Source organism: Sander vitreus, chromosome 4 (assembly GCF_031162955.1).
Source record: "Sander vitreus isolate 19-12246 chromosome 4, sanVit1, whole genome shotgun sequence".
Classification (NCBI taxonomy): Eukaryota; Metazoa; Chordata; class Actinopteri; order Perciformes; family Percidae; genus Sander; species Sander vitreus.
Window position 1 is genome coordinate 10,009,325 of NC_135858.1, and position 23,771 is coordinate 10,033,095.

At 40.2% G+C, this 23,771-nt stretch overlaps 2 protein-coding genes across 2 annotated transcripts in view; one reads left to right on the forward strand and one right to left on the reverse strand.

The window, feature by feature from the left end:
- The window catches only part of LOC144516653 (arf-GAP with coiled-coil, ANK repeat and PH domain-containing protein 3-like), a 59,390-nt gene extending 49,213 nt beyond the window's left edge, over window positions 1-10,177 (reverse strand). Inside the window, exon 1 of the mRNA XM_078248129.1 lies at window positions 9,910-10,177. Coding sequence (XP_078104255.1) covers window positions 9,910-9,956 — 47 coding nt within the window. The 5' untranslated portion in view covers window positions 9,957-10,177. The remainder of the gene's footprint in view (window positions 1-9,909) is intronic.
- Window positions 10,178-11,650: 1,473 nt separating this feature from the next.
- On the forward strand, window positions 11,651-22,960 carry pusl1 (pseudouridine synthase like 1). Its single transcript, XM_078248130.1, has 8 exons — window positions 11,651-11,922; window positions 12,012-12,072; window positions 12,785-12,972; window positions 15,718-15,867; window positions 17,880-18,050; window positions 21,981-22,035; window positions 22,251-22,413; window positions 22,810-22,960. Exons 1-8 carry the CDS (start codon window positions 11,867-11,869, stop codon window positions 22,872-22,874), a joined length of 909 nt encoding a protein of 302 aa, XP_078104256.1. The 5' UTR covers window positions 11,651-11,866; the 3' UTR covers window positions 22,875-22,960.
- Window positions 22,961-23,771: the final 811 nt, after the last annotated feature.

The following is a 23,771-nucleotide window of genomic DNA, read 5'->3' on the forward strand; positions in this document are numbered from 1 at the left end:
CCGACATATCTGACGTTTCTGTTGTGCTTATTTTCTGTACTGTGTTGCTTTGCTAGCATCTTTGATCCAAACCAAATCTAATGTTACAAACAGCAACATCTCACCGCCGGTCGGACTAACAGTTAGATTTGGGTGGTGTCATTTTCTTAAGTCTGTGGCCCAAAAGGTAAATTAGGTCTACAAACCCAATGTCAGTGAAACTGTTGACATATGAAAGCATCAAACACGCATTTTAGATGAATGAGATTAGAGTATGCTCAGCGCCGCTAAATTATATGTATTGGATGCAGGAGTTTTCCTGGAAGTTATTGTAAACAAACATTGTGATTGGGTCTATAAGGTCATTTTATATTAATACCCAGAATCCCTTTCACAATGTCTGATGTCCCTGATTTGAGCTAGATTGACTGGTGAGTAACGTAAGGGACAAATACTCAAGCTTTCTTTTCAGTGCATTCTCCTGCTGATGATGGTAAACCTCTTTATTTAAGAAGTCATTACTTTAATTAGGAGTTACAACTAATTGCGTATTACCCTTTAGTCTATCTCAAAAGCAATAATTGCTCTATAATTGGAAAACTGAGTACAGAGGCATAACAGTTGTGACCATTAAATGAGCGCTAGCTAAACCTCTCTCCTGACATACACCTATTCGGTCATAGCTTAGCAACCATAACATTTTAGGCGAGAAGTATGCAATACAGTAAAAGAATATTGGTTTATATTTGATCACTGCCTACTTTTACAGTTTAATCTGAGTTTAGTCGGAGTTTAAGAGAGAAGGGAGATGGGCACGGAGAAGTTGGCGCTGACAAAAAGGAGGAAAAGTTTACTATAGTTCATTTACACATACTACCCACATTGTTACGATGCAAAGCTGGTAGAAAATCGGCAAAGTATCCCTTTAATCTTGAAAAATCTGAGCAAATTCTAAACTGCACTGTGGTTCACGTATCCTCCTTTGAAGCATGACTTGTACCATGAGGACAAGTCTTAAAATAACCCAGGCTAGATGAGGTTAAAGGTCAGATTGATAGTATGAATAAACCCGTAAAGCCATGGCGAATGCTACCTGAACTGGCAAAATATTAATATTCCCCAACAAGTCCTTTGAACTGCAATAAGGCATACACTGTGTCAAACCAATATCTGCAATTCTACATTATCCTTCACACTGCTGCTGAATAGGGAGGGAAATTGTATTGAGGTTCTCAGGCTAAGAGGCTGATAGTGTGTGAGCTTTAATAGGGTGTGTAGGCTATCCAGTTGATTTAATCAGAGAGCGTGGTTACTGATAATCCTATTTCATATATGGGCCCCGCACTAAGTCCGTCGGCAACACGTGCAGCAGAGCCGCAGAAAATCTGCTGCACCGCTGATTGTGTGGAAGTGTCCACGTGCTGGACTGATGCTCTCTCCTGAACACGTCAAACTACTGTATGCCTGACAAGCAGGAAGAGACAGGAATATGAAAATATGATTAGCCTATGTGCACACATGTATGCATGCACGTGTAACACAAAAGCAGACCCGATAAAGACAGTGAAAACCACATATAGGGTCCAATTACTGCACTTATTACAATCATCATTTGCTAAAATATGGTCAGTGCACATGAATGTACTAATTAAAATCATGTATCAATGTTAAAGTAAATTTGACTGAGGGATTTACTGCATGTAGCATCTCCAAGGATCAGTACCAGCAGCACTGATAACAAAAATAGCCTAGATTCTTTTTTAAAGCACAGTTGTTAAAAATTGCTAGTGGGTGGAGGGGTTCTGATAAGGCAGAAATCCCTGTCAACCTTCCTGATGGATTGTAGGCCTAATTCAATCAATCATCAGTGACAGGAGAACCACAGTGTGACAAACCTGCTCTTATGTGAACTATTTCCTCTTAAGTCTACATGTGGGTTATTATTATATTATTTAATTTGAATTTAGGCTTCTGTGTGAATGATCAATCTGGATCAAGCCATCAGGTTATGTGTATTGGTAAATACTTGATCACATGTGAGGGGAATTCCACATTTGTAAGCAGAGAAGCCATAGCAATCCATGCACTGCACACCATGTTTCAAAGAACAGGTCAGCAGGCACACAACATGCTGTGTGAGCAAATATGCAGCTTGCAAGCTCTGGGGCTGTCAAAAACTCTCAATTACTTCCTGAAAAATTATTACTGGCTCCAAGATTTTTGGATTTAACAAACATCTGCAGACAGTTACTCTGCCCTGCAAAGGCAAAAGGCAGTAACTTTGTTTTTGGTGGAAAATTAGTTAATGATATTGTTGGGACATTCAAGACATCCTTTATCATGTGGATAAGTATCTTCAGTCAATTTTTTTTTTTTCTTTTTTTTTTTTCGAGAAAATAATGGGTTGTCTTAACAGTAACTTCCAAAAGCCCAGGAGAAACGAAGGCAGAACACCGAAACACCAGCTAGCGCTCCTTGACTTTTTTTTTAGGAATTTTTTGGAAAACATTTTAGGAAAATTGAGTTACGGTACAGGATAGCAATAAGTAGATGGCTATAAGTAATTGTAAATCATCAGAAATATAGGTCATGATCACTACATTTTATAGACGTGTTACTATAATGATTTTGTAAATGGTGTCAACAACCAAACATTTGATAATGTGGAAGTTACTGCCTTTTGCCTAGGTGTGACTTCTCACTTTTTGCATGCAATACAAAGGCAGAGTACAGTAACTGCAAAATAGAGGTCAAAAGTCAAGTTTGAGCTCAAATCTTTTTTGGTAGATATATTTCATTACAAAAATATCGAATTGCCAGATTTCCAGTGTCCTACCTATATTTCATTTGGCTGGACAACTAAAAAGAAAAAAGTCATTTTTCTCAGTTTCACACTAGCGCGTTAAAGGGATATTTCACCGTTGGAAAGACGAATAGATCTTTAAATTGGGTCAATTATGTAGTAGAAATGTGAAAAAATTATAGAAATTGGTGCCTTCTAGGCCGAGATAAGCCAGAAAATGTGTTTTTGGCTCATATGGATGAAAGACACAAAATCCCAGAATGCACTTGCTTCGCTGCTTTAGACTCCACTCCACCCAAATGTGTTTTATTGTCATTTCAACCATATACACGAAACAACGTTTCACCGTGGCTCTAGTGGTGTTACACATTTAAAATATATAAAAACAACCTTATATAAAAATGACATACGAAATAGGCTACATTTAGCTAGTGCGCACACATATGCTCCGTAAAGTTCAGCTAACGCATACTAGCATTAGTGCTTGGTGGACTGTAAACACGATTATAAACACAGTCGTAAATTTGCGTGGAATGTAGAATGGTCGGCATTTAATAGTCACAAACTCCACCAGCAGTTAGCATTTCGTTGGATACAAGTAGCTCATTTCTGCACAAGTCCGTGTTAACACAGCCCATCTCCACTCTTACCTGGGGACAGAGAAACAGGCTGGATAGTCCGGTACACTGTGGTTTCCACAACAACAAAAACACAGCAGTCTCTGAACTCGCGTTGGGAGTTTCGTTGAAGTTGGATGTAGTCCAGTTTTTGTCTAATGAGCGGACACTTGCAAGCAGGATTGATGGAACAGGTGGCCGGCTAGCGTTAACTTTTGAACCTAGCTGCTTTCCACTCCTGCACACTGCTGTTGAGGTCCCTTTCCCCGGCTAGCGGCATCGGGCGACACTGCAGGCTGAGGTGCTGGTCTCCGTAGCAGGCGAAGCTCACGTAGTGTGTCGAGTATTCCGTCTGTAATAAAGTGTCCTGCATATTCTCCGATCTGTACCAATGTATCCCGGTGGTACACATGTGCGATAGTTTGAATGCACATAATTGTTGTAAAAGTTTTCTGTTGAAAAGACGGAGCCTGTTAGCGATGCTTCAAGATGGCTGACCTTTGTTTTGCCTCGGGAATACTCGGGGAAAGCCAACAGTCCAACCCCCTGTGGGCGGGTTGGAAACATGCGGAAGTAGCTCCTACTACTGGCTGTAGTCCATAGCCTCTGGGCAAAAATGCCTCTTATGACGCAAAATGACGATTTTTGCGTCATAAGAGGCTTTTTTCCAGACCCACAATACAGAGATATTTTGTCTCAGGGGAACATGAGGGAGGGAAGCACAGTCATTCAAAAATACTACCGGGTTTCTACTGATACAAAGCTTAATGCTAAATCGGTGAAGTATCCCTTTAAGGTCTTTGTTTTTGTAGGGCAGTACTGTGTTCTGCCTTTTCTCATTCAAACCTCTTTAGGTCACACATGATGCCACATGGCTCTACTTTACAGAAGCAGTGTGCTCGTTTTATCTGACATCATCGAGGGCCATCAATTCGATACACATGCTTTCAAATCAACAAGGGTGGGGCTGACCTCTTTGTTCACTGTCTTTCGACAATGAATTTCCTTTGTTGAGGAGAGAAAGCAAACCACAAATCTTTGTATTAGAGGGTTAGACAAGACATAGATGCTGGAGTGCCTTAAGGACCAAACCTAGTAACCCCTATTCTTCTGCCCACTAACACCGCATCTCCACTGAAACAGCTCCTTTGTAGTATCCAACATTTTTCATGCTTCTGACATGAAAGACGTTTCATGCATTTCACAGTCGGAGCGTTCCACCAAGGCCTCTACCTTTACACACACAGTGGGAACTAAAATATTTACGTGAACTAATGGGGGATGTCAGCTATTTTTACTGTTTTAATGTTTTTATTAACATATAAATATGAAGCACAGTGTTGCTATCTTAATTACTGACTGGATACTTAATGTTGAAATGTATAGCACTGACATATTTTACTTTGAAAACAATCTGACTGAATTTATGTGGTCTGAATTCCCCTCTTTGGAAATTTCAGAAGTCAATTTAAAAAAGAAAATCCAGTGTGTACATATTTAGGGTTCACAAATTCAGATATAAAATAAAGTCAATCAAAGTTTTTATTCACATTGCTAAGATGTAATAGTCTATACCACACTATCTGTTTATGCATCTCACAATGGCAAACATGTATATAACTGTAAGTGAATTTAGCAATTCTTCTCTCCAGATTAAAAACTCACCATATAGATATTAAACCTACATAAATAAATCCTCTGTGGAACTAATTTGAGCATACATAAATTGTTTGACCTTTCTATATCTCCAAAGCTTATTGCAAATCCCTCAAGTTAAATTCCAAATACAAGACATTTGCTTGCTTTTTCTGGTGTTTGCCAGTAAACACTGATAGAAGCTCTGGGGTTACAGAAGAGACATCATTCTCAAGCAGAGCAATTTTGTTAAAGTCATCTTTGGCATAACAAAAAACAGGACTGATAAAAGCTTTAACGTGGATGGAGAAGCTCCATATATGGAGGGTAATAGGATAGGGATTCTAAGCAAGCGCGGTCATTTTCTTTATGTCAGAGCATATCTCCTGCGTATGCGGATGCATTAGGGAGAGTGGTTGGGAATGAATGTCTTGACATTAGCAACTTAATGTGAGTGGTCTGGAATCTTTCTAAACATTTTGCCAAGGACTTGATGTTGCAGAGAGCATCTATTTCTGGTTAAGTTCAGAGGGTCACGGTGGCTCTGAAAGAGGTTTTCTCAAGGACAAGGACATTGGGTAAAAGCTGGCACTTCATACTTTTACGGCTTTGGTCTGGGACACTTTCCAGGCATCATTGCATTAGCAAACATGCAATACATCAATGTCAGCCTACTTAGGCAACAGGTAATCTTATTCAGCACTAATGCATTTTTTTTCTACTATAAAATCATCTGCACTGTTTCAATGTCACCATGTACCATTCCATTTACTCTGCAAAAAAGATATCAGCCTCATGTCGGGAGAGGCAGAATGAGAGGTAGTTGCCTTGCTCGCCAAAGCAGCTGGTCACCCTTGGCAACAGCAATGATACTTTCCTCCCTCTGAGAGAGAGAGGGAAGAGAAGGCAGCGTGGTACATATAAGGAGGATTATGGGTGATGATGACGCAGGTGGGGTTTAAAACTCCAGACAGTTAAAAGGAACCAGGGCACCAGACAAATATCTAGAGCATCAAAAAACACTTTAATCTGCCAGTAAATGGAGACATGCTTTTAAAATAATGTAGGAAATCACATATAAAATGGGCCAAAAGCCCCTTTCTTACATAGTGCTTTCAAATCTCTTAGTTATATAAACTTAAGTTGTTCTTGAACCTCCTTTATCTAAGAATATATCATGATGTGCCGACTGTCTCTCTCTAAATTCTCAATAGAATTTGATAATGAGAACTCTTCAAGGCTACAGATTTAACTTGATTATGGAACTTAACCAACTGGGACTGGAAAAGCTGCACAAGCAATAACATCTTGTATGTCTAAGTAAGAGAAGGTGCCAAGGAAGGGAATGATAAAGAATCACTTTGGATCAGTCAACATAATAAGACATATCTAGTTTGTTTACCTTTCCCACATAATGTGGGGTTTAGAGCTGCCTTTATCAAAAAGAGCATGCCGACTGCACTGACAGGTTGTGACCTCCTATACGTTATTCCTGCAAGTAACCATGGCAACCACAGGGGAAGTACACACCTGACAGGAGCAAAATATGTGCTAAAGATATCAGCCAGTCCCAAAATGTCCCAGTTAGATAATAAATGCCGTAAACATATTCTTTGTATATCTTTACAATAATTCCCCGAAGGTACCAAGCAGGCCTGCCTTATTGCGCATTTTCAGCGTGTAGCTTGCTAGCTCGAAGTTTTTTGTTGTTTCCCACAGCAGAGAGTGGAAGGTAAGGGGCAAAGCCTGACATCCAGCGCATGGCTTTCTTCCTGGAAATGTACTTCCATTGATCCAGATTATATTGTTGGTTATTAAAAGGTAGAATATAATACTGTTTTATGTTGCGTAACACATTTGCAACATAACATTCTTTGTGTCTACTTTGCCTGAATCTGAATCGCTAGCGACAACATACAGTATGCTCTTCCATATCCAGTATTTTCATTTGTTATTAGTCTATATGACACTGATGCCTGCATGCATTGGAGACACACCTGCAGCAAGCTTGATAGTATCGCTAAGTCAAAGATTCAACATCTGACTCTGGCTCCTCATCAACTCCACCAAGAACCACAGTTACTTACAGGAACTACACTTATAACTATAATAAATCAAATTACTAATGGCATTACTTTTACTATGAAATGTATCCAAACTCTTCTCTGTATGAAAAATTCAAAGTAATGATGGTGCCTATTTAAAGCACCCACTCTCCTCTTCCATTCTTAAATTCTCTGTTCTCTTTTCTCCGAGCTCCCATTTGTCTCACAGCAGCGGCTGCTAGGCAACAGCTTACACCCACATATGCATATTAATACTTATACCATAACAATGTCGTAAATGAAAGCACTAAAAATAAGTTATAAAAGGATCATGTAATATTTGCCTTTAGCATCACTAGGTCGATGACTATAAGGTGATTTACAAAAATGAAATAGTATATTACACTTGTTTGTGGATGGGTAAGAAAATCACAGTAACACACTATGCCGAGCATTACTCATCAAAAGATCATGTTCAAGTCAGTTGGTTTCAGTTTACAATAATGACCTTGTTGAAAACTTGTCCAACTACAGTTCTGTTCTGCCATCAGAATAAAAGCACGAGCATGATAACGTCTCTAAAATCTCAGTGTAGACGAGCCAAACACTGACCCAAAGTGCCTGAAGGGAATCAGATTACAACCATTTAGTACAAACAACTAAAAGCAGGGGCACATGGCTTCACCTCAGGTATTGTTACAGAATGAATGAACAAATGCCACAGGTGAGTGCTGAATAAAAGGCAGGGCAGAGAAGAAGAAAAGACTTTAGGATACAGTGCGACTGAGAGGGAGACTGAACAATAAGATGTGCTTTAAAGATACCCAGACATACCTTAAAAATTCTTTTACACTCACGCAATCATGCATACACACATACAGGACTAGCACAAGTTCAGACCTGCAGTGAGAGGGTGTGTGTGAGCTGTTTAAGCACCATGTGTGGGAAGACAGACAGGTCCGACTTTCTGCTCTTCCTACTTCTGTTTCTCCAGAATGACACAACCAGGAGAAGAAAGAAACCTGGGATACTGGCCACTTTTTCTGCAATGATTAAATGGCAGTTTATAGTGATGGCTGCGTCACATGAATTTGTCATATGAACAACGCCTTCTGCATTTATTAGTAGATGTTTAGGCATTTAGAATAGCTCTGGATATTTTCATCGATATATCAGGAGGCAAAACTGTGCTCTGGTTTTAACTTTAACTTTTCTTTTCTTTTTGCAGGAAACAATGGGTTTGTTTAGATGCACACAAGTATCCCGAGCCCTGTTCAGTAGAGTGTCCAGTCGGGCTAGAAACCAAACCTAAGAAATGCCTGCACCGACAGATCAGAAAAATCAGAAAGCTGGATAATTTCATGTATACGGGGGAATAAAAAAACAAGTTATCTTATGCTCCATGTTATGTTCCATCCATCCATCTGGATGCTCCATGTTATGTTATCATCACCATCATCGTGATCACAGTATTGCGCAACATTACATTTCCCCTACTGCTTGTAAACACAAGGAAACATCAGCTTCCTTTGTCAATGTTGGGATTTTCCAAATAACGGTCTTTATAAGACCATGGGAAAGTGAACCAGGCAGAAAATGTCTCTTCCTGTGACCTTCGATCACTGAGGTGGGATTTGAGCAGCAGATTGAATGTCTGTCTCTCTCAGCTGTCTTTCTTTCATTCCACTGTGTGCTTTCTCACTCAAATCACAAATTATCTGTGAGTCGCACAACATTCAACAGACAGGACAAAAGTTGTGTGTGAGAGAGAGGAAGAGGGAGAGGGAAGCAACAAAATGACAAACACAGAGAACAGAACAAACAGACGCTGACATGGAGAAACTGAACAGAAGACAGAGATATAGAGAAAACAGAACAAAAATATTTGTCTGTATACAGAATAAACACTGCTCCTTCTCAGTAAAACACTGACTAAATGGCACAACCAGCCCATCTCGCTGGCATAATTAACAGGAGATCCCTGACCTACATGAATCTTCTCTGCTAGTTTCCCATCGGCCTGCACAGGAGTGCCAGACTGGCACGTGGACCGAGTGTGGCAGGCAAGAGGCCGAAGAGCTGGATCTGTGCCCAGGATACGAGCTTTGTCCCTGCAGAGAGAGAGTGTGCTCCTCTCCCTGATGCCTCTTTGTCAGACAGTCCAAAGCTGCTGCTGCAAGGGCATCTCATCTCCAGTCTCCTATCACCACAGGGTGACAGGGCCTCCTCCAAGAGCAAATGAAAAGACTGCACTCAACCTACAGTATATGCCATGCTGCAACACTCATTCACACACAGGAGGGACCCATCATACACTCTCACGTGTTATAAAGCCACATTAAAGGAGTGCAACGTTGTTGGTTAAAGTATTCTGAAAATCCCTTATCATTTTTACACTAAAGCAAAATGGATCCTCACTGTGCGTGGCAATGAGTGTCCCTCCTCTCACATGCACTGAGCTAACGTTACATCCCAAAAATCACATTGAAACTACTGACGCGTGTCTTCCAGCAAATGTATTACAATGCAACTAAATGTTTTAATAACCAACTAATATGACATTTAAAAAAAAATCCAGGGAATATGATTGAATATTTGATCAAAAATACAACAAAAAAAAGACCAAAATGAAAGAAAAAAATCCCACCATGCTGTTGAACTCGGGAGCGAATCAGACATTAATCACCACATCTTGTATTATTTACACTGTTGATACCACCACACATGCTACAACAGCGGAAAGCGTTCCCTATCTAAAAAAAATCATGCGTAAAAGAAGGTGTGCCATTTTTGCGCACCGCTGTGATATGACTGCGAGGAGCAGCCTTACCTGAATCGGGGTGAATCTTTTATACATTCTTCAAAGTCCACCGTCATTGTTGCGTTTTCTAGTGTATTCCCACTTCAGTCTGCCAATATCATTGCCCACGGCGCGATGTAGCTTGAACCGTCCGGATGGTGACTGGTGTCCCCTGACGCGCAGCAGTCTGTCGCCCCTCTCCCGGTGGCACAGTGACACAAAATGCGAGCTCGGTGCGCGGCAGGCAGATTACTACTACACTGCTGCCACTGCTGCCGAGACAGGCGAGAGGCGTAGCTGCACCGTGGAAACTGAAAGAGTAGAGGAGAGCGCCGACTAGTTACAACCCGTCGTAACACCTCTAGAGAACCATGGGAGGAGGAAGATGTACAGATCTAACCAGCTAGCTGAGACTTGAACAAAAGTCTCCGCACATAAAGTCAATTAAAACAATGTAGGCTACATCAATATTACAGACCATATAACACAAACACCTAATAACGGTGATGTTGTCTGTTTCACAATGTTTAGAATAGGGTTAACTAGTTAACCAATTTAAATAAAAGCTCAGTAAATAAATGCCGTCACCTCCAAATGTGGGCTACCTTAATAATTTGCCCACGTTTCTATAAAATAGGCATTATGAACCCACATATCTAAAACATTTGGCAGTTTCAAAAAAGCAGAGTATCTGACGCTGGACATGTTGATAGTCTAAAGAGTAATATCCTTTATGAAAGAAAATTGAGTTCTAAGATCTTTAATCGAAATCAGACTTTAATAGCCTATCAGATTTTTAATGAAGAGAAACATAAGAGCAGTTCGTGTCAGTGTAATTATCGTGCTAAGGTTTTTTTTCCCAGTGTTTTTTCTTTCTCTTTTCTTTTTAATGTCCTAACAACTCTTCCAATGATCTTGAACCGGTCTGTTGCTCGTGTTGACTCTGTTTGCCTCTCTCGCAGCTGACACATCTCCACTATATTATAGTCTCTGATCTCAGGGCAGATGGCTTTGCGGCTGGTCAGAGGACGACGACGACGAGGACACGCCCCCTCTGTAGATTAACGCAATCAAAAAGGGACCGACAATATAGAGTCAAGACCATTGGTCAAGACTGGAAGAATGAGTTAAATCTTTGTGTAAGTCATTGAAACGGGTTAAGGAAAAAAAAGCCCTTGAATTGATTTATTTACTTGAAACTCTTAATTTAATTTGAGATATTCCCTTCTATTTATTTTCTATTTATTTTCTCTTATTTTATTTTATCCTTCTGTCGTTTTGTTATATATACGCTCCTAGGTTTTGTTTATATGCTCGACCCAAGGCAAAAGTTCCTTTTTGAAGTGGATGTGTAAATATGCCTTGTTTGTTTGTTTGTATATTTGCATTCTGATTGTTGCTGATGATTCATGAGTGAATAAAAATAAAAAAATAAAATAAAAAATACCATTGGTCAAGACATCAAGAAAAAAGCGTTTCGCCTGAACATCTGTGTGGTTTAGAGACTACATCATGGATGTATTATGAGAACGCTCTACATGCAGTGACCATATCAGTATATTACATGTATTAAGAGAACGCTCATACTGCAACTAAAAGCATAAAAGCATGCTGATATCGCTGATATTCTGAGTATGAGTTGAGTTGCAGCCTTCAGTTGTTTTTTTTTATACAGTCTATGGTTGCAGCGTCTCAGTTAATGTAGGTAGATATTTTTTCCGGACTACAACATCCGACCCGGAAATGCGGCTTGTGTTGACGTTCCGCGTGCTTCCGTCGCATTTGGTCAGTCCCTAAACACGTGAGTGCTTCACGGGTTTGTAAAAATCGTCCTTCACTGACTCCCCATCAGCAACCATAGCCGCGGTGTGTGTCAAAGTTGTACGAGTTGTACCCGTAAAAAGGATTTGTTTTTAAAATGCACCGTGTCATTTTTTTAAAACGCGAACAATGTGATCCATAACTGTCGAAGACATTTGCAGAGACCATGCCCAACTGGGCACGTTATCTCATCTTTTTTCAATACATTGGAACAAATTACAGGTAACGTTTGGTTATGCTGCAGGATAACCGGTTACACTTTTAAAGTGTGTTATTATATGTGTATTATTTGATTATCATTATTTCTGCAGGGGTGTCGTGAAAGTGTCTCCACATCAGCTGGGTAGGAAAGGGGTCCAGGACCACTTGGAAGTAAGTTTTACTGATGTTATTTACTGATATTATCGTGTTGTCTTATCCTCCAATACATGTTACCTCTTTCTTTCCAACATCAGTTATACTGTAGTCCTGCAAACCAGAAAACAAGCTACTGCTGTGTGAATTACACTCATGTAGACCTTTCTGAAACTAATCTACACAGTCCTGCAATAAATGCCTCAACGAAAGCAACTTATAATGTTCAGCTTTTGTTGAAACTGTTTTAGAGTGGTGTTGATTCAACTGTATTATCATTTTGGAGGCTGCAGTTTGTGGCGCTGATAAAATGCATTGTGTAAATACTGGCAGGTGTTTCTATACAACCCATTATTCAGATCAGTCTGCATGTTGGTGATCCCTGTCACATGTCACTCCCCATCACCCCTCTCTACTGTATATCTAATACTATATTTCTAATGAAGGCATGAAGAGGGCCACAACTTTATTAGAAGAAAAGTATATACACACACACACACACACAGGAGGACACACAACACAGCAAAGAAGATCACACTTTCTATTCACGTCATACTGCTGTGCAAAGCTCTACTTGATATTCCTTTTTGTCTCTGTTTTGATGTAACTTATCTGTCTGACTATTTGTGGTAAGCTATGAGTGAAAGGTTTTACATTTCAAAAGTTTTCTTTAACAATGTAACGGCTCAAAGTTTTTTGTATTTTCTTGTATCTGTCTGTCTGTGTACAGGATGCAATAAGTAGGCTTAGGCCGCTCAACCCAGTGTCTCTTACAGTCTCCAGCAGGACAGACGCAGGTGTCCACGCCTTATCTAACTCCGCCCATTTCGACCTCCAACGCAAGAACGATAAGCCGCCATTTACTGAAGACATTCTTGTTGAGGCTCTTAATTTCCACCTCAGGCCAGAGCAGATCAGGTGAGTCAGGACTCCCTAGATGCATGTGACATTTCAAAAGTTCAACAGTAGAGATGATCAGGTGATAACACAGGGTCATGCAAATTGTACATCTGGTGTCCCATCTTCTCCTTTTCTTTTCTCACTGTGCTTTTCTTCACCTCTCTTTTTAATCCATCCAATCTGTATAGTCACTATTTTATGACTACTGTGGTTTGGACTGCTGAGACAATGATGTTTGTGATATTTAGACAGCAGCTTTTCTGTCTGAGAGAGAAGAAGAGAAAGGAAGCAAAGAGACACAAACGGGGAACAAACAGGGCATGGCAAAGGAGAGAGATAGATAGAGATAGTGAGTGATAAAGGGGGGTGAGGAAAGACAAAGTAGGAGCACCAAACATATATTGACACAGACTGAATTAAGACAGAGGAGTGAGAGTGTGCAACAGAGCGAGCCATTTGGGAGATGGACAGAGAAGAGAGGAGGGAGGAGGGAGGAAAGGGAAGCTCCCATCTCCCTGCTAATCCCTGAACCTGCAGAGAGAATGTTAGAAAGGATTATCCCTGCTCTGCTTTTTGGTCTATAGCATCCATTAATACACACACACACACACACACACACACACACACACACAGATACACTCATCTAGCTAAATTGAAATTACCGATCAGAATGTGAAACTCGCTGAATAATATATATATAAACACACTTCTCGTCCTCAGTATCTTCATAAAGCAGAATTATTTATGGCCTCCTAACAACCTTATATACACATTGCCAAAATATTAAACCACCCGTAATGTTCATACACACTCCCCTATATTCAGATTGGATAGAAGTTTTCATTCTTGGTCTGTCGTGAAAATACATTGTCTGATCTGGCACCCCAAACTGTCTTTTCACATTGTACTTGGATGGGAGAGGTAACCAAAAAGAGTTTTTGTTACAGCAACAATCAGAATATGGCTCACGCCTTGTAGCTTTGATCTGCTGCCTCCTGAGATAGAGTGCCAAAGCACGATTTAAACAAAGACTTGCACACTGTAAAAAAAAAAAAAAGGCTTAAAAGGGCCTCCATACACCTATAATAAATGGCCCTTTTCCAATAAGGAAAGGGCCTGTGTGTGTCTGTGTGTGTCTGTGTGTGTCTCTGTGTGTGTGTGTGTGTGTGTGTGTGTGTGTGGGGGGGGGGGGTTAGGGGCCAGGCAAAAAGGCTGTCACTTCACATCGGAGCAGGCGCTGAAGGCAGACGCAAGGGTTTCCTCTGCCATGTGTCGCACCCAATCTCCCCCCCTGGAAACATAACCTAGTTTCTCTGACTGTGCACTGGCACACACATACTGTATATAGACTGTACATGCACTGCTGTGTCCAGAAAAACGGGACGCCCGTGCACGTACATGGGATGTGTACTGTATATTTGAGCATTGTTCTCATAGTTCCATATACCCATGCATGCTAACCCCTTTGTCACCTTCCATTTTCTCTAAAACACAACACACTTGCATGCATGGATCAATGCATACTCTTTGTACATGCACAGGCGTGTGTAGACGAACACTACAGGGTGCTAGGGTGGTTTGTGCGGTCACAATCACACTAGCACAGCTGGCTGCAGCTCTTTGTTCTTTCAGTTTACAGATGGAAGCATTAAAGATTCCCCACTCGTCACTCTATTATTACTGTACAATTAAATACATCTCTTCGTCATTGAAGGGAGATAGTGTGGAGTTTTACTTTCTTTATCGACCATGGACATATAAAGAATGATAGTGAAACCAGCCAGTAAAAGACAATAGTTTGGTGTTATGTTGCTTAGTTATAATTTGGACCTTTTTAAAAAGAAAATGCTGCAACAACCGCAACTCTGAACCCACTCTCCCTTACCTGGAAGCCCGGAGGTTATGTAACCCATATATTTCTTTAGATTAAAGCTCTAAATGTGGGCATACTGTATTTATAAAGACTGGGGCATGTTTTTTTTGTTTTTTTTATTGTTATTGGGAATTCAGATTTACTTAGTACAATACCTTTAACATTTTAATATTTTCATCTACATGTACTGTACATGTAGTTTCTATTTGTGAGGCTTTTGGATGTTTGGTTAGTCTGAATATGCTGTAATGTATTTCATTTGATTGAAAACATAGTAAATTGTTGCAGCAAAGAGTGAATGTGCCATATGCCCTTATAACTTTTTAGAAATAATAGATTTCAATAAAAGCTGTCAGTAGGCTATGTTGATTGCTGTAGCACCAGCCATGAAGATAACTGGAATTCTCACTTAATCACTAGTTACAACCAATTATCGCAAGAGCTTGAACAGTTTGAAAAGGTAACAACACAGCCAAATACTGTATATTCAATCCTTTTTGGGTTAAAGGAGCTTGGCTATTTGGGGTTCTTGGCAGCCCTTTTAGGGTGTGCTCATTTGTAAAAAGCTGCAACGTTGGCATTTTGGACAATGACTTGTGCACAATTGTTCTTTCTGGCAGTACAAAATGAGAGTATTAACACCATCTGTGTCTGGAGACTGCTTCAATTTGAGGAATGAATGAAATGCTGATGTCTGGTTGTTTAGTTTTTGTCTAAACATCCACCAGAATTCAAATGTTTAATATTATTTTCTGTGATTTTTGAAGAAATTACTGCTCATTAATCATATAACATTTCAGCTCTACTGTATGTCATACATGAAATTTCCAGCTATTCAGGCCTTAATGGATGTCACCTTTCTCTCTTACGACTCTATTGTCACTCGCCAGGATCACGCGTGCACTACGCGTGCCTGATGATTTCCATGCCCGTTTCCGTGCCCAGTCTCGGACCTACGTCTACCGGATCGCCCTGGGAATCTCCCACCACTCTCTGCTTCCCCTCACAGAACATAATCTCTGCTGGAACCTCTGCAACACGTGAGTTATATATTCCACCCCCCTCCCCCTCCCCCCACGCCCTTTCATTCACTCATCCTTCATCCTTGTGTTCGATGATTTCCCTTAAGAAAAAAAAGCTCAGACTCAATCCAACAAGTAGGTCCAGACACACACAAACACGCAGACACACCCTCAATAAACTCATGCCAAGCCTTGCAGAAACAATGGCATGTTAAACACATGAATAATCCACACATAACAAGCCAGAACTGCAAATTAGGGCCAGTCAAACAAAGTGTTTTATCTGAGCTGGCATCCCAAAAACAAACAAAGGAGAAGGAGGGAAAGAAAGGAGACGGGGAAAGGATGGACAGAGTACAAAAAGAGAGAAAGAAACAGAACGGCAATGGCCTCTTTGCTTAGAGGATGTTCTTTTAGCTGTGATTGGAAGGAGGGAGTGTGAAGAATCACATTTCAGAGAGCGTATGTATGAGCATTTGTATGCTCTTCTCTTTCCATTATTTTTGGGGAAAAGTAGGGCAAGATAAGCTGGGGGCTTATATGCATGCAGAACAACACCCACTCACATTAACCTGACTTTCCCTCTCCCATCCTTCTCCTTCTCTCTACTACACTTATTTCTCCTTCCCTCCCCTTTTTCTCTCTCTGGTGTCTGCTTTTTTTTCTTCCTTTATCCCTTCTCTCATTTTCAGCATCCATCTCGTCCATCCACCCCTGAGCGTCTCTGCCTCACACAGCCTCTCTCCTCTCTCTCTTTGATCTGCCTCTCCCTCGTCATCACACACACTCCAATTAAATATTAAATCTATAAAATGTCTGAAAGTGGTCAAAAAAAGGCCTGCCTCATTTTCCTCAAGCCCAAGACAATTGTTTGTTTTGTCTGACCGACACTCGAAAACCCCAGGATATTCAAATTAAAGGGATTTTAAAAAGAGCAGAGCAGGACATGCTCACATTTAACAAGGTAGAACCACAGAATATTTGACAGCTTGATAATTAACTTAAACTTGTAATGGCATATCAACATATTTGCAGATACATTTTTTGTTGGATGACTGGTCAATTAATTGATCGTTCAGCTCTGATCTCCACAAATAACTGGCTACAAAAAACAAGTTATAAGAAAATAAATAAAGATAGACATAAATTAGTTAGCTAATTAGATAATTAACACTAAACACAAAGTACAGCTGATGATGCTGATGGGAATGTAAGTAGTTTCATATGTGTTTTGTCATGAACCAAAGTACAAAATAAATAAATCTAATTGAATCTTGAATATTTGAATCATATATATTTTCGTTTTATGCTTCAGTCGTCAGACACAAATTACTTATTACTGTGTGCCATTTTCCAACTTTCCCTTGGAAGATTTTAAGCACTAAGTTATGAAAGGATAAACTGTAGGCTGACTTGATCTGGCACAAATCAAGCATTTCTTTAAAAAAAAAAAGACACTTAAGAATAAATCCGCTGTCACTTTTTGAGCGCTCCACCATATCTTCATTCAGGACTCATGTTCAAGATTTTAAATTGGTGCATTAAGATTTTAATGAGTGAGTCACTGAGCTCATTTCCCTGCTCGCTGTATCTCCATCTCTCGCTCTCTCGCTCTCTGTCAGATCATATTTAAGCAGTGACAGAAGCATGACACTATACAGAGTCTGAGTATCGGGCCCACTTTCAATTCCTCTCTCAAATTAGCTGGTCGTCAACATGCTCTGCTCTCTCACGTGGCATTGTGCGTCAGAAAACTTCATATTATATAAGTCAACCAATACATTATTCTGCTTTGAAAGCAGTAACATGGAGCCCTGAAAACCCATGTGTACACCACCTCCCAGCTGCTTGACCTCGCTGTTCAGGCAGGTCACTTCTGAGTCAAGTTTCAATATCATAATGAGCCTGCAAAAGTGTATTTAAGAAGTATGTTGACATCAGCTGCCTGTTCTTAACACCCATAGAAAATCAAGCATTTTTTTGTGATTACTTATTAAAGAAAAATGTCTCCTGTTTTTGTCTCTCATCAGGACTCTGGATGTGGGAGCCATGCGCGAGGCTGCCGCCCTGCTGGTCGGGACTCAGGATTTCAGCAGCTTCAGGGCAGTCAACTCCGATATGCCATTTAAAAGCCCTGTGAAGACGCTGGATGTGGCCAGCATAGAGCCAGGAAGCTCCTTCGTACACGCACACTTCCACAGGTAGGCCTTTTATATTTAGGTAGATCACATTGGCTACTAGCAGTCAGCGCATAGGCCAAGCTAAAAAAAGAAAAAGAAAAAAAATTAAGCTGCATAACTTTCTTTGGCCACTTGGGGGCAGACAGACAAGCTGTAAACATTGAAATATCCTTGACTTACAAAGATATTATTGTGAACATGTTAGCAAACAGTTGCTTATTTATACATCCAGCAGACACGTAGCAACATTAGCATTCATTTTGAGTCGTGTTTGTTCACTCTTCTTTAGTTCTGCTGCCCACCAACTCCTGAGGGAAATATCTGGCTCTGTAGCTGCTAAATGCTCCACTATGTTCACCAGCTAGATGCTAACTTTGTCAGACTGCTGTTTGGTGCTAGGCAGCTAGTGTACAGTGTGGTGGAAGCGAACCAAAATTGTAAAGTTGCAGGCCGTAAAACCAAAACAATGAGCAAAAGCTCTGTCGAGCTAGCTGCGGGGAAATACTGAGTTAGGTGATAATTCTGTGCAGGTTCGTCACAATGAGCAACCTCTTTTACCAACACACAGTCCTTTCATCCATCATTATTTTTGAATAGTAATTAGTGCAGCTTTAAGATGAAATAATGACAATATTTTAAAAAGCTTCACAAATTCAAATTTGATTTGTTTAACATTTTGGGAAATACTTGTACCAGTATTTGCTTTCTTGCTGAGAATTAGATGAGAAAAATCAATGTGAAAGGTTGGGGGCATAGCTTGAACCTCTGAGCCCAATGTGCTCTCCCAGGAAAGCTGATTGCTGGCAGGTGAAAAGAAGCAGCAGGCTCTCACAGAGATAGCACATGGCTTTCTGCAGCCTACCCAGGCCAACAGTAGAGTTAGCAGTAACACAGGGGAACTGGTTATTCCAGATTTGGAGAAAAAAAAAAAGCCAAGAAAATAAAGAAATGATGCATGTGCTTTATCACTCCAAAAGGATCAATCTTGTGTTTCTCAATCTTGCGTCAACTGGTGCTCAAGAAGTTGGCCACAGATTTGAATCATTTACAGTCCCTCCACTGCATGTACAGCCTTGAACATTTCCCTTTCAAGCTTCAGTCAGACTCTGTGGCGTGTTTGATATATATTATATACAGTATATTGTGATATTTAGGTGAATCACAAGCAGACTTTGATCTGGACTCAAAACTAATCTTTTCCAATTGAAATTTAAAAAAAAGCTTTAGTTACTTTAGTGTAAAAAAAAAAAAAAAAAAAAAGGTGCATCAGTGTGGCCTGGATGGCTCAGTCAGTAGAGCGGGCGCACATATACAGAGGTTCATGCCTTGACGCAGAAGGTCCAGGGTTTCGAGTCCGACCTGGGACGATTTCTTGCATGTCTTGCCCCTCTCTCTCCCCCTTTCATTGCTTTCCTATCATTAAGGGCGGAAATGCCCAAAAAATAATCTTAAAAAAAAAAGGTGCATCATAGGAAGTACTGTTTTATTGAAGCAAAACTGATGTCCAGCTGTGAGTCATGTTGGATCATACAGGTAAAAGACAAGGATCCAACATAATCCATAGGAGAGATGGAGGTGGGGCGGCTGTGTGAGAGAGAGGGCCATGTGGGCTTTGGGAGATTACACGACCCCGGGGTCAGTCTGCATGCCAAATACCACTTGGGCATTCATTATTTGCCCTGAAAATATGGTGCACAATATGGACATGGGCAGACTGTTAGCAGTTCTCAGAGTAAATGTCACACAGTCCCTTAACCCCAACCCACGTGGTGCATTAACAAGCTGTGAGCATCAGGGTTACAGATCTGTAACATAGTGTATTTGCAAGTGTCCATGGTTGCATTTATTTATTTATTTTTACCAAACTTGCCATTAATGAAAGCCTGCAGCTGTGTGTTTAATTTTTGATTTGGGTTTCTATTCTAAGTTACAGTGATAAAAGCAGAAGGAACTGAGTGGTGAATTGTTGAAAAGCAAAAGGTTGAGCTGAATTTTTGATCCTATAACAAGGAGATGTGGTATGTGAAGCTGATTTCTGTGGAATCTGCTTGACATAAAAAATAAAGATTTATCTCATTGTCATGCAGGATGCTTATGTTATACTCCTATACAGTCTATGCGTGAAGCCTACACCCTCAAATTTGTGGGCAAGACAATGTCTAAAGTTATCTTGTCTTTAGACATTGATAACTCCACAGTGGCTGAATGGATGTTTACCATTCAAACTGCATTTGAAAAATCCCTTCGTTCGTTCTTTTGCAATTGCGAACTGTGAAACTATCCCTTACCAACCCTTTAATAATGTTAGTTTAAATCAAAAGACATAGGACCCTGGGAACATTGGGAAGACCCCATCTAAACGGGACACCTTGCTTTTATCGTTACACACACACACACACACACGCACACAGATGCACGTGTGACTGTGCAACATAAGACACAGCCTTTGTCTATCCATATAAATATACTGTCCATCACCAGTCCTTCAGCTAAAACGCCTGCTGTATAAATCTGTCTTTGCAATCCTTACATATCAAATGTAATCAGACAGCAAGCACTGAGTCAAATTTGCATTTGACCCAATTCTTCCCATGTGCCTGCTTATTTGACTCTTTCCTCCCCCAAATAGAAAGTCAGACCGTTTTTTGGGGGGAAATGGCTGCTGTGACTTAAATGTTAAAACAAACAACAAGAAAAATGTAATGTCAAATTGCAAAAGAAGCAGATTCACATTTCTTTTTATGGCATTACATGTAATCCTATTGGGCCTAAACTGCAGTGGCGTATTCAGCATGTGACATTTAAACAAATCTGTGCACAAGGAGAGTCCCCGGCTCTATCTGATGTCTGGCATGAGCATGAATGTCACATCTGCCTCCAACTCTGTTCGCACAGTGGGGGAAAGCATTGAAATATCCAACAAAAGCGAGATAAAGGAGCGACGCGTCTTAACATTTGCCCTTATCAGTTGAAATGAATAATTCACTTTTAGAACATGGTTAGGTCTGGTGAAATACATGTTTAAAGAAATGTTTTCATTTTTTTTTTTTTTTTTTTCAATACGTGTCATTCGGATCCACACTCCTCCCATATAGTTGCCCTTGTGGGACTTTGTATTGCTATATTACATCTGACAACTATATAAGATATTGTTTTGCTTCTGAAGTGACACTTTAAAGGTCCAGTGTGTTACGTTTTTAGTTGTTCATTCTCAAAATCTGTGTTGCCCGTTCACAAACTTGTCCTTCCTGTTCAAAGTATTACTATTGGCTTGAAATTTTACATTTGCGTTTGCATGAACTGGGGTAAACGCTCCATATTCATGCACCATCTTGAAATACGTTAGCCGGTAAGGGACATACAGGACATACTGCTCCGCCTTTCGCATTTTCGCTGTCACATGATAAACTCACAGGTGCTGCAAATGCTGCTAATGGGTATCGTAGCTTCCCGGCCCCGGTAAGTTTGAAGAAGGAAACATGGAGGACCACAAGTATTCAAAATCCAAATTTCAGGAACAGGAGTCTTTCTTCTTCTTGCCCAGAAAAAGAAAAAAGGATATTGAAAAGAGCAAGAGACCGGCTTTTTGAAGCGTGAAGGCTACCGTAGCTGTAATACGTACTTTGAACTGCGTGGTGCGAGAGAGTTGATTGCGATATATGATCTCAACACTAGATGGGAGACATTGGACCTTTAACCCCAGTGGCAATATTTACCTTTCTTTAGTATGGCACATTCAGTCAGTGATGCTAAGTAGATGTTATCATTATAACATTTGATGAGAAGTTTTGGGAATGTGCCTTAAACCCTATCTGCACCTGTTTTGCCCTATATGCAGACAACACAACATCTGTGATGTTTAATGATTGTATGTATATTTTTATATATATTGTATATTGTTGTATATATAACCAGTATGTTGTTCACACATTTGTGCAATTTTTCTTCCAGAGAGATACCATTTTGGGAGCTGACTTTCACAAGCAGATCTTTTCTCTATAAGCAGGTTTGTTCCTCTTACTGTCCTCTATTACCTGTAAATGTGTTGTAGTTCATTGTTAGTAAGTAGCACCATCTGCTGGTAAAGACTGGAAAATATATTGATCATAAATAAGGTTCATTCAGCATAAAGGGACCATTAAAATATCCAAGATAAAACGCATTTTGCAATATTTTCAGTATTATCAATGTAAAAATGGTTGCTTTGGCTGTGTGCTCCAGGTGCGGAGGATGACCGGGGCCCTGGTGGCTGTAGGACGCGGGCAGCTCTCAGTGACCCAGCTGCAGGAGATATTGGAGGTTCGGGACTCTCTTGCATTCCCTCAGGGCATGGCTGCTCCGGCCCATGGCCTCTTCCTCACCAGGGTGGACTACAGACAGACAGGTGAGGAGGCTTAATTTGATTCAGTATCAATTATCACATCATCATACTGTACTGTATCATATTATACATGTATTTATTATAAAAGCAAAACATTTGCTCAGTGGATTGATTTGCTCTAAGTGTCAGTTAATGTTTGATGTGTTTGGTAAAAAGAAAAAAAAGATTTCATGATTATCAAAATAGTTGCCAATTTTCATTCGATTGACTAATAAAATATAATTGATTAATATTTTCAGCTTATCCTGCGAAGCACACAGCGTAGTGTAGTTTTAGTTTACACTAAGTAAGGTGTTGAATTTAGACATGCTTTCTCAGGCAGTTTATAGAAATATTGCAGTCCTTTTACTGAAAAGGTAATGTTTCACATCATGTATTACCTCTTCTTTGCCTCCTCAGACCTGCTGTTTTCACAACAGACATCAGAGGAGCAATTTATCTCCAGTGGAAACTCAGAGGATTAATTCTATTTCATTCAGTCATGGTGATAAAACTATATTTCTATACTACTATATGCAGTGGTTGTAATAAAGTTTTATATTTATGTGTACAGTATATTTGTTTTACTTGCAACAGAACATGGCAGGTTCACTTTGAGTCAGTGACCACACCCCCCCCCCCAGTCCCCAGTCGTTTTTTTCCCCACACTTACACACACAAAAAAATAGGCATTTGACTACATACAGATGAACGTCTACATGTTCTTTTAATTCAACATATTAAGAATACATAACTGTGTCCATGAATGCAGCTCAGCTACAGATTACCACACACCTTGAACCTATCGGTGTCTACACATGACCTCCGGGTTACAACAGACAACTTCCTTTAAGCCTAGTTAGGCAGTATTACTCCTATGTATACATGTATGAACTGGGTTTTGGTAGGTCTTGACAATTATCAAACAAGGTATACATACATGTGTAGAAGAGTGATAAGTTCTATAGCCAAAACTGCTTTGTGTCCCCACAGCTCTTACAGTGGTATTACATTGTGGATCAACAAAGTGCACACACTCTCACTGATAATGTATACATCCAAATGTCCAAAAAAAAAAAACTGCATACATTAGTTTTTCACCCGAAGGTCTTCACAGAGCATTCTCGTGGATTTTCAGCACACTCACTTGCTTCTAATTCGGTTAAGTTGTCTGTAAACAGTCCATTAAAACCGGACGTCCACCAGCAGTCTTCTCGATGCCGGTGGGAGACAGGTGAGGTTTGTACAAGGTTCAGACTGACCAATCACTGCCCTTAATGTTCCAGCGCATTGATCAAATACGCCAGACATCACACGGTTTCCATAATTTGGTGCAGTCATCCACAAGGTTAACTGATTTATCTTATTCAAAGTGCTGCATC